The sequence below is a fragment of the Doryrhamphus excisus genome, chromosome 16, assembly GCF_030265055.1.
Source record: "Doryrhamphus excisus isolate RoL2022-K1 chromosome 16, RoL_Dexc_1.0, whole genome shotgun sequence".
Taxonomy (NCBI): Eukaryota; Metazoa; Chordata; class Actinopteri; order Syngnathiformes; family Syngnathidae; genus Doryrhamphus; species Doryrhamphus excisus.
Window position 1 is genome coordinate 17,647,080 of NC_080481.1, and position 11,355 is coordinate 17,658,434.

At 43.3% G+C, this 11,355-nt stretch overlaps 3 protein-coding genes across 6 annotated transcripts in view; 2 read left to right on the forward strand and 1 right to left on the reverse strand.

Annotated features, from left to right (window-relative positions):
• si:ch211-246m6.5 (von Willebrand factor D and EGF domain-containing protein) overlaps positions 1-1,776 on the forward strand; it is a 38,287-nt gene extending 36,511 nt beyond the window's left edge. Inside the window, exon 35 of one of the 2 annotated variants that reach the window (XM_058051826.1) lies at positions 237-1,040. In XM_058051826.1, the coding sequence (XP_057907809.1) occupies positions 237-248 (12 nt within the window). In that variant the 3' untranslated portion in view covers positions 249-1,040. Of the gene's footprint in view, positions 1-236 lie in introns of both variants that reach the window. The other variant, XM_058051825.1, reaches the window with a different exon arrangement.
• Positions 1,777-2,496: 720 nt separating this feature from the next.
• si:ch211-246m6.4 (transcription factor 15) lies at positions 2,497-4,468 on the forward strand. Its single transcript, XM_058051844.1, has 2 exons — positions 2,497-3,837; positions 4,027-4,468. Exons 1-2 carry the CDS (start codon positions 3,307-3,309, stop codon positions 4,060-4,062), a joined length of 567 nt encoding a protein of 188 aa, XP_057907827.1. The 5' UTR covers positions 2,497-3,306; the 3' UTR covers positions 4,063-4,468.
• Positions 4,469-4,518: 50 nt separating this feature from the next.
• bzw1a (basic leucine zipper and W2 domains 1a) lies at positions 4,519-9,304 on the reverse strand. 3 transcript variants are annotated; one of them, XM_058051840.1, is made up of 12 exons: positions 9,161-9,304; positions 8,432-8,504; positions 8,187-8,363; positions 8,017-8,111; positions 7,861-7,926; positions 6,757-6,892; positions 6,574-6,683; positions 6,339-6,509; positions 5,672-5,818; positions 5,459-5,597; positions 5,254-5,376; positions 4,519-5,171 (listed from the first exon to the last, which is right to left on the reverse strand). In XM_058051840.1, exons 2-12 carry the CDS (start codon positions 8,493-8,495, stop codon positions 5,140-5,142), a joined length of 1,260 nt encoding a protein of 419 aa, XP_057907823.1. In that variant the 5' UTR covers positions 8,496-8,504; positions 9,161-9,304; the 3' UTR covers positions 4,519-5,139. The 3 variants fall into 3 exon arrangements, with proteins under 3 accessions (XP_057907823.1, XP_057907822.1, XP_057907824.1); XM_058051839.1 differs by lacking the exon at positions 9,161-9,304 and adding an exon at positions 8,962-9,101; XM_058051841.1 differs by lacking the exons at positions 8,432-8,504; positions 9,161-9,304 and having other exon boundaries at positions 8,106-8,111; positions 8,187-8,264.
• Between the last annotated feature and the right edge of the window lie 2,051 nt (positions 9,305-11,355).

The following is an 11,355-nucleotide window of genomic DNA, read 5'->3' on the forward strand; positions in this document are numbered from 1 at the left end:
CGCCTGGTGACCAGTACAGAATACTACATATCATCACTACGTCTTTAAATGCGTTTTCTGAATGCCTGGTATTTATACTTTAGCTACTTTAGTAATTGTTATACTTGAAAATGCTTGATTTTTGCTTAAATTTGCTTAAATAGGGTTTTGTTTTTGTGTTGTTTACCAATAATATGCATATTCAGCCACATAACAGCATGATTTATTGATGAACTAACACATTGTTCTTTTTCCAGCTGTCCAATTGAACGAACCACCAGTGGAGTCAAACACTGTGGTGGTCCGGGGTCATCCTCCAAGCTGCCCCACCCCGTCCTCTTCAGCAACACGCTAAAGAACGAGACGTCTGGTTCCAGGGGAGCGTGCAGGATGCACACGGTGAAGCTCGTTAATGAGGCAGCTCGTCACTCTTTCCTTTATCTTATAGTGTATTATATGAGTGCCACCTGTATGCTTTTATGTTTTATATTTATTTCTGACTTTGTTGTTCATGTCACAGTTGTATACATCCTAATTATTAATTGTGAATCCATTATGTCTGTTTTCAGTTCCTCGTGTGCTATCATGTGTGACACAAAGTCTCCTAATAGCAAAAGAAAACACCCAAGATGCATTAGTGGACATCAAACACAGCAGAGTAGCTTTTTAGCTTCATTCATAAAAGTGACATGTGATTTGAAGGCCCCACTGTGAGCGTCCAGGTTGGGAAGGCAGGAGTTAAGCATTTGACTTGGCTGCCAAAGTTCAAGGCGAGCCGCTCAGGCCCGCGGGGGCGGCGAGGAAATGAGGATTAAGAGATTAACGAGGCCACGTTAGCTCTGCACCACTTCCACCCTGACGTGCAATAGCCCGACTTTGCTGCAGCGTGTGGCTCGGGGTCTTGGGAGGCGTGCATGGCCCCGGCTTGAAGGGCGGAAAAAGCCTAATTAGTATCAACTTCACTCTTTGCTTTTTTTCCTCATTTTTGCTGTTTTTTTTTTTTTTTACATTTTCCAAATATTTAATATTTCTGTAATAATATTTTTTTTATTAATAATTCAACTCAATTCAACTAAAATTACATTATTTTTCCCCACATTATTACAAGTTGCATCTTTTTTTTTCCTCATTTGAATACGACTTTTTCCTTTTCATATTTGACTTTATTCTTGTAAAATCAAGTTTTTTTTCCATTAATTTTTTTTTTAATATTTACACTTTCTCCTTATATCTTGTCCATTTTCTTTCCATAATATTATGAATTTATCCACATAATATTCTGACTTTATTTACATAATATTATCATTTTTCTCATTCTAATTTTCCAAAAATTTTAATTTTAGTAACAATTTTTTTATACGTCAACTCCCTTCCCTTTTTTTCTTGTATTATTATAACATTATTCTTTTTCTTATTCTAATACAGCCTTTTCTCGTTAAATTACATACAAATTTTTCACTACATTTTGACTTTATTTTGGTAAAATTACTGCTAACAGACGCACACTGGACACACCTGTCCAGTGTACAGTAATCCTCAATCTATCACAAAAATAGAATAAAATAAAAATAATAATAATAAGGGAAAAGTAAAATAAAGTAAAATACAATAAAAAGACATTCAATAGCCGCCGCAGGAAATAGTGTACAAAAACTGTAAGATACAAAACATAACATTAAGGACCTCTATGAATCATATCATGTATGAGTCTATATTATGTCTTATTTGTGTCTTATATCTTACTTTCTCTAATTATGTCTCTTATGTGGGCTAATAGAAGTGTAAAGGTGACTATAGGGATGTTATTTCATGTACAAAGGCTCTTATAATGTTAAAAACGATTTACAAGATCATAAACCGTTTTTTTCATGCTCAAACATACATAATAGATATATAAATATAAACTATGCATCCCATGTTTGACAACAACCCGTATACGAACCCGTATCCGTCACCACTTGTTCACAGTGCAGCCCATGTTTGACAGGTTTTGTAGCAGCTCCGTTGTTTTGGAGCGAACGGGTCTCATTCAACGGGATTGGCTGCCCTCTGGTGGTCAGAACATGTTCTACAACAACAAATGAAAAATAGGATACACATGAATAGTCAGGCAATGGTCACTCTCTGTAAGTGTAGATCTGACATCAATCCGATGCCAATCCGAATAAACATATAATCGGATTCACAGGGGTGGAATATTCCTTTTCCCAATCCGATTGAGGTATCTTGTATCCGCTCAAACGAAAGTTTTTCTTCTTCTGTTGTTTATTGGCGGTTGGCAAGCAGCTTTTGTGTGCATTAGCACAATCTAAATTCTTCTATACTTTAGTCACAAGTCCAGTTTTTATTTAAAAATAAAATATATATCTATATAAAATATGTACAGAGATTAATTATAAAATATAAGCAAGATTGATTTTTATATTTTCCGAAATTTAAATTCATCCCGGGTGCGTTCTTTCAGCGCATGCTCGGATATGACGTAACACGCAGCTCGAGACGTTCTTCGGTTTTAAAAATGGAGGCTGGGCTGCTGCGGAAAGTTTGTTTTTAAGCTAAACTAAATATCAAGACTGTACGAACGAAAAACTCCAACAAGCTAAATAAAAACTCCAACAAGCGAAAGAAAAACTCGGATACCCGGTTTTATCACGTGATGTTGATGTTTACGCTTTACTGCGCATGCTCCATCTCACTATTCTGTTTGATTATTGCGGCGCGTGTTAAAACAGGAGATTGGAATATTATTTTCCATGTATAGCATTGTTTAAGGAAAAAAAGTCATTCGGAAATAGGAACGACTCCACATATAAACGTGTCTAGTGATCCACGGATATTTATATCGAGTCCAAACATGGCAGGAGGCAAGGTGGCAAAGGGGAGGGGGTGAGGATGGCCGCCATTGGCACGGACAGGCAGTCCCACCTGGACTGTTCACTCAGAAGAACGCGCTTCTCATCCTCAAACACCAAATTACTCACTTCCGGTGGTGACCCCTACGTGGGAAAAAAAATCATCAATGCTGTCAAATATTGCAGTATCACAACACTCAGCAAAGTTTATCCAAAAAGTGCATATTGGGCTATATTAAGGAGGACTCCGTACATGGAGCTTAAACCTGTATCCTCAAGGACAACAGGTGACCCCCCCCCTTACCCCTCCTGCACCCTCCACCTGTCTTCCCTTCTCCGCGGCGGGCTGGCGACCCCAAAGCAGCCGTCATTCAGTAGAAATGCTATGCTGATCCGGAGCGGACCCCCTCGGTCACCGGATCAGCAGCAGCTGCTTGGCCACACGGTGCTATTTTCACCCTTATAGGATAAAGTGATGTGCGCGCCGCGCCTTACCGCAGCGCCACTCAGACGTCAGAGCGCCAAGATGAAGTCCGCAAGCAGCGAGAGCGCTGAAAGCCTCGCCTCGGTCGTCTCGGACCGCGACGACTGGGACGGGAAGTCCACTGACTGCCAGGAGGAAGCGGCGGCTTTACGCGCACCGGCCAGACGGAAGAGACGACGGAGACGCGACAGAGCGAGAAGCGGCAGAGAAGCGCGTCCGCCGGGCGTCAGCAAACAGAGGCAAGCCGCCAACGCGCGGGAGCGAGACAGGACGCACAGCGTCAACACCGCCTTCACCGCACTGCGCACGCTCATCCCCACCGAGCCCGCCGACAGGAAGCTCTCCAAGGTGGAGACGCTGCGTCTGGCTTGCAGCTACATCTCGCACCTGGCTAACGTCTTGCTGCTGGGGGAGGAGAGCCGAGACGGGCAGCCTTGCCTGCGCCACCGCGCTGTCTCTCCGGGCTCCGTGCAACCGCTCCGGTCCATCTGCACCTTCTGTCTGAGCAATCAGAGGAAACAAGTGAGTGGCCTTTAGTCGCTTCCTGCTTAAGTGGGGTAGGCTCCAGCATACAGTGCTGCACTTTATGGACACCATTGCCTGATAGGAACACAAAAGAAGAATTTGCATGAAATAATCCACACAAAAGCAGGTCAAAACACAATACTTACACAGCTATACTAAAAATGTAACTTTACTTTGTCTCGGCAGCTCAGAGACAACGGGAAGCGGCCAACTAAAGTGTGAGGCTTCGAACACAAGTGGATTCATCGGCCATGTTTGTTTACATTTGTACATATTGAAATATATTTATTTTGACTTTAGAGGTAACAATCAGCACTGCAAAGCACTTTTTCTGTGCACATTTGTGCGCCTGCGAACCAAACTGTGTTTTGGTTGAGATGCAACCTGAGACCTTAAGGTTGTTCTATTTTTGGTCCCACTAATTGCACAAACACCCCCCTCACCCTAACTAAACAGCAGCTCCCCAGTGCGTCACATGATCACAATCAAATTTTTTTTTTGCAGTGGTACAATCCGTAATGTAAACCTCCCGGGAAATGTTGCACTACCTCAAACGTGTTTACTTCTACATCAAACGTGTAACATGACTACTTCTTTACTTTTTGCACATTACAAATAAATATTTTTGTACCGTGACCCGGTGTCGTTTAATTAATAATTATAATAAAAAAGCATGTAAACATTGCAATAGTCTTTATTCCATAAAAAAGTCAATTGGTTTACATCAGATTAAAGAAAGTAGAAACCAATAATCTGTTCACTGGCGAGGCATTATACGGGGTGGTGGGGGGCGTGTCTTTCAAAGGACCAACCATGACACGCAGGACAGGTTCTCCCAAAAGTCAAAAAGAAGGCCGAGTTTGAAGGAGGAAGAGTCAAAAATTAGCTGGGCCAAGTTAACTTAATTTTTTGAGGGGGGGAGGGGCCTTTGGCAAAAAAAAAATTAAAAAAAAATTGTTGGCCTGCTGGTCTTGTGAATTGTTGCGAACTCCCGGTGCCGGACTAGAGCCAGCAAAGGCCACAAAAACCACACGGAATGTTTGGTGTCCAAATTAGAGGGCGCACGCTTACGAGAGCAGGACCTGATGACAGCGACGGTTACAAAAGGAGGACCCATCCCTTTAAAAAAAAAAAAAAAAAAAGTTCTAATATGTGCAGGTCGGTCGCGTGGGAGACTACCAGGAGGTAGAGAAGTCAAAAGGGCAACAACATTCTACTGCTCCAGTTTAAAAAAAATAATAATAAAGAAATGGGGGGGGGGGGGGGGGGGGGGAGCGGTCATCTGGCAATATGAGGTTTTCAGTCTGCCTCCTCTTCATCCGATTCAGACTCTGCAGGGGACGGAAGTTCAACATCTGAACCCTGGGGTTCCATTCAGGATTTACCCAATTTTTTTTGCCCAACTTTACTCACCTTCCTCCGCGTTCTTCAGCCACTCGACAAATTTTTTCATCTGCTCAAGAAAGACACTCTTCCCCTTGGCAAGGTGGGCCTCGGAGTACCACTTCAGTATGGCCTCTTCGCTCAACACGTCCGCTGTGGAGGCGCGGGGGGGTGAAAAGGTTTAAAATATGTATTGGGGAACAGAGGAAGAGGCATTGTAGAAGACATCCCAGACCTTTATAGAGGAGCACCACAATCTTCTGAAAGGCCTTCATGAAGTGGATGTTGTCGTAGCAGTACTCCTGGATCTTCAGCAGCAGGCTGAGCTCAGACAGACCCTGGGAGGTGAAGGCTTTCAGCAGAGGGCTGTATTGCTGCGGTGCGGGATAGAGAGACACACGTGATGTCACGGAGGATGAACCGACGTGAGGCGGGGGGGGCGTCAAACCTTCAAGTGTTTGATGGCTTGTTCGGTCACCAGCTCCTCCTTCTTGTTCCACTCCACGGAGCTCATCACGCAGGTCCAGATGATGCCGATCATGGCCTGCTCAGAGAGGTTGGCTTTTTTCATCTCCTCCCTGGTGAAGGCGATGATCTGCGATGGCAGTAGATCATTGTTAGTTGATGGGGGGTCTTCCCCGCCCCCCCCCCAAAAAAAAATTGCCCAATAACTTAATGTTGAGCACATTTCAGCGACAAGTCTTTCCCGTGTTTTATTATGTAATTAAAAAAATTCAGTGTTTAGTTTTTCCCATATGTACATATTGTAATGGTGGGAGGATGGTGTGTTTATTTTGGGTACACCAATCCCTCGCCAGTATGCACTTTATGTTTATGCGTTGAAAAATGTCTGGGATTGATTGCCAAGTGTTATTTTCTCTGGTGGGAGGGGCCTGCTGGCGTTTAAAAAGGCTGCCGAGTGAGTAACAAGTATTTCTTAATTCCCAATTAGAAAGAAGGTAATATTTGTAAATACTTTTCCTTAGTTTCCTTAAAAATCCCCCCCAAATGGGGATTACAGTAGGACTCCGAAATAATTGCAGTATTTTTACTGCTTCCTTCTATTCTCTAGGGGAAATACAGCCAGTCAGGTTAGTCCCCATCTGGGTACCGACCTCCTTGAGCGGGTCTCCGCGGGACATCTGCTCCTGAAGCTCCTTCTGCAGCTCTCTGCGGGCGCCGATGGACTGCTGGTTGCGGGCGAAGTCGGACAGCTCCTTCAGCCCGGCATCGGTGAAGTACTTAGAAAAATGCTCGCAGCTCCGCTTGTTGGCAGGGAAGAGCTCCTGCGAAAAGTGCGGCGGTGGCGTCAGCAAACGCAGGAGGAAAAACGACAACGTTTTAGCGTACCATCAGCCGGTTGTCCATGCCCACTTTGCGGAGACTGCCGGCGACTGAGTTGATGTCTTTCTCATTGATCCAAGACTTGAACAGCTTGACGGCGAAAGCTGCAGACACTCCTGCGCAAACAAAAGACGCCATGCGTTTAAAAAGATGTCAAACTGTCGTGAAAACCATCTCGTTTGCCCTCACCCTCCTTGACGAGATTCTCATTGAAGAGGCTGCTGAGGATGGAGGCCGATATGTTTCCGTTAGCCAACAGAATACCGGTAAGCATGGCCAGCTTGTTGCGCTCGGACTCAGTGAACCCTTTTAGAAAAAGCAGCAACTGGACACACAATATAATCATCATTACACAAATAGTCCTAACACGTTGACACGAGAACTACACGGCATCAGACAGATGCTAAAGCGCATCTGAAATTTGTGTCTACTAATCTACAAGGACATGTAGAGGTCGCGGGTATTTTTTCCAACATCTCAGCCCACTCAAACTCAAATTCTCAATCTTCCATCCATCCATCCATTTTCCTCCGCTTATCCGGGTCCGGGTCGCGGGGGCAGCAGTCTTAGAAGGGAAGCCCAGACTTCCCGGTCCCCGGCCACCTCCTCCAGCTCCACCGGGAGGACACCAAGGCGTTCCCAGGCCAGCTGTGAGACATAGTCCCTCCAGCGTGTCCTGGGTCTGCCCCGGGGCCTTTTCCCGGCTGGGCATGCCCGGAACACCTCCCCAGGGAGGCGTCCGGGAGGCATCCGGACTAGATGCCCGAGCCACCTCAACTGAAATTCTCGACCTGTTGCCATAAATGTACGACGATACAGTAGAATCTGCTTATGTCAACAACCATCTACCTAAGCATTCTTACCAACAAAAGGTGCCCACTTCAAGTGACAAACACAACTGACTACATTTATAGCCAAAATGGTGTAGACATGAGTTAGCATTGTCAACTTTATTGTTGTTAAATTATTGCGTTGTGACTTCATGTTGAATGCAGACTAAGCAGTAATAACTAACAAAAATCATCATTTTTAATGCGGTTAGGCACCAGAAAAAAATATGTAACATGTACTTGGGAGTATAGAATACGAGAACAGCCACAGGTTCAAAAAGCAGCCCCCATTCTCCATTATGTGTCCGACCAAAGTCACAATATTGAAGTAATCACTAGTTTAGTAATATCAGCATGTATACAAATAGACTCCTTTGAATCGTCTACATATAAACAAGGGGCCAAGCCCGTATGATTGATTATTGCATAACTAAGTGCGTCTTTCTGCTGACAACGTGCTTACCTTCTTGATCTCCTCCTCGAATCCCTTCTCCAGGTACTTGTAACGCCTGATCAGCTTGTTAAAAACCTGACGTGACATGCAGAGATCATTTCTTGTGAGCGATGAACGACAGGAACTCATGTTTTACGAGTCAGTGAAACATCCTCCCTGGCCTACCTGAGCATATGCTTGCATGGTCTCCAGGTCTTCTTGTGCCGTAAAGAGGCAAAACTCTGTGCGGGTCATGTCATCAGAAAGTGTCCCGCCTGGGGCTGCACCAGGAAATAAAGTATCAGGAGTAAGACTTTAAAAAAATAAAAGAAAAAGTTGAATATTTCACAACATACCCAGCATTCCACCGGCCACCAGGATGTCAAAGAGCGTCTCTGCATAGCGGCGGTAGTCAAGCTTGGCGCCAGAGGCATCAAGGAACTTCGCAACCGCCTCCAAGTCAGTGCCAGTTTGATTCAAGCCTTGTACGATACTTTCTTGAAACTGAGTAGGGTCAAACCTCTCCTTTTCATCTGTCAGAGATTGTTCACGTATTAGAAAGGACACAAAAACGCCAGAAAAGTGTATAAATCCCACCAACCTCTTTTCCTCGTTTTGAAACGCTGGCCTGTTAGCGTCGGCTTTTGCTGCTTTTGATTATTCATAAAAGACACCTGTAAAAAGATGACACAGTTGAGAGGTTACGCGCACATAACCTGGAAAAAAAACAAGCTAAAGTGCTAACATACTAACCTCAATGCTAACAAAATAACCTCAACACAATAGCTAACAAAGACAAGACAATTCAAGCGACTACAAGTGTGTTATTGTCGATTAAATTCCGATGTACATAAAAATAAATTGACGCTAAATAACTCATACAAAGTAGAATATGCTGAATTAAAAGTTCACCAGAACGAGTCTGACAGGCTTATCCCGATTAAAGGGTTGTTAGCATTAGCTCCCCGAGGGCCTTACCATGCGCTTAGCTAGCACAGGTTAGCCGGGCCCTGGAACGCGCCGCCTCAATGTTCGCTCTTAAACCGGCGTTTAATGGCTGTAACGCGGCAGCACGGAAACGGCGTCGTCCGGCGGCGAACGCCGGCGACGTGTCATTTAACAGCCGCTCACCAGGGACGTGCGGGTGGTGTGGGATGTCAGCAAGTTGGGCTAATTTAGCTAACTAGCCCTCCGACGTCGCCCATGACGGTAACAGAAGCCACGGTTTGCAACAACGATGTTTGACGCCATCGGATCACATGTTTTATCGTCTTTCGTGGCGTCACGCCGCGCGGCGAGAAACAAAGCAATCAGAGAGGCGGGTACTCACCGAAATGAATGCAGATAAAAAACGGTTATGAACCAGAGGAATCGAACAGAGCGTCGCGAGTCTCTGCGGCCCAAACAAAAAGACCTTCCAGTCAGGACTTCCGCAGGCTCCGCCCTCAGCGCATGCGCCTTTTGAGAGTAGAGTCTGTTTGCCCCAAAACACAAACAAAAAAAAATGTTTTTTTTTGTTTAGTTGTGAGTAATAATACAATTTTATAGTGTATTATAATAAATGTAATTATAATAAGGTTTACATCATATACAGAATATAGTACATGCAAAAGCTAGCTTTCTTTTTAATGCCTTTTTATGATATAATAAAACTAGTTTAGTTTTTAGAAGCATTGTTATAAGGCACATTTCAGTGTGCAGGTTGTACTCTGATGCAAAGGTACTCCAATATATTTATGAAAAACTTCATTTTGGACTCTGGAACCTGGATAGCGCGTCAGCAGAAGAGTATGCGTGCAACGCCCAGCAAAAGAATGAAGTACCTGCCACACTATGGAAGACTAACATCACTTGCTAGTTACACTTCATTACATCTACAGCCGCAGTGTGCCAAAGAAAAGGAAAGCCATCACCTCGGAAGTGAAAAAGGAACGTCATAAAAAGCTCAAGAGGAATGGACACGACCAAGGATAACAAAACCGATTTCACGGAAATTCACTTGGTCTGGAGGTCTGGAGGTCTGGAGGTCAGGTCTGGAGCCGACTGGTTGTGGTTGTGGTTATTGTATTTTATTTCATAAAATTTCTTAAAAAATCTTCCTGACTGGAATGGAAGAATTGTTCTGAAAGAAATGACATTAGCCATCAAATGCGGGCGTACCTGCTGCCTTTTGGTATTGGCTCCCTGACCCATCTCTGTGCCGGCATGGGTCCCCAGAACAGATCCTAAATGTTCACCAGAGCAGGAGCAACACAAACAACCAACTATTGTGGAAAACCAATGCCGTATTTGATGGGGTGATGGCTATCCCAGCGGTTCTTTTGGTTAAACTTCTCCACGGCAACGTGGTGGCCACGATATTCGTGATTTTGACTTTACATCAAGTATAAATAATAAGTTTGTAGTAGTAGATTCTAGGATTTGACTTGATCTGCAAAAGAACTGTATCACCACAATACAATACAAGCACCCTGAGGTACGCCAAAGTCTTTGAAGGATGTGTTGGAGGGTATAGGTTGGTTCTGCAGGCGGAAACTCAAAACACGCAGATTGGGAATGTTGTAATCTTCTCCACTACCCACAAGATCCAACACTTGGATCTGAAGAAGCATCTGAAGAAGCAGTAGGCCAATTGTCAACTGAATGAGGTTTTTCTCCAAGTACAGGTGGGATGTTCGGATGGACTACACAAAGGTTGTACAGGGGCGTCAAACGGGAGATGTTGCAGGAGATGTTGCCCCCGTCTGTGTGATTGGTGTTTTGACCTACCACTTTGAATAGCATGAGCATTGTCAGGTTAGCTCATTTTACAGTAAACAGCGAGTCCAGTAGTGTTCTTGATGTATTTTTTTATCACAAAACATTCTTTTTAATATCATTGTATTGGCCATCATGAATCCCGGAGGTCTGACTCTAACCGAAACATAAATAAATGCAATAAATCCGAAGTACAATTTTTTTTTTTTGGTATGACAGAAACTCAGAATGAAAGAGAACTGCTGGCATATCTTAAATTCATATATATTCATAACTTAAATGCTTATGCATCACACTATTTCAACTTAATGTTGATCGCTCTACCTATTATTATTATTCATTTTAAATGTTTAAAACAATGCCATTTGATTTCTTTAGAGGGGGGGTGTCATAAAGAAACAATGTGGGAATTGATCATTTTTAGTTAGCACAAATCATGTACCTTTGTTCATTTAGATCAGGGGTGGGCAAACTTTTTGACTCGCGGGCCGCATTGGGTGGGGGGGGGGGGGGGGCAGACTATATATTTTACACGTAACAGTCCACCTGGTATTATTGCATCTGTAAAATTGTCATGCAATCTGCTATTATTATTTATTATTTTATATTTAAATATTTTTAAAATAATATATTATAATAATTAAAATAAAATTAAAATAATAATTATTATATTATTATTATGTAAAATATGCAAATATTACAATATTAGTATATATAATTAATATAATAATTAGCATTAATATAATAAATATAATAATCATAGTAGTT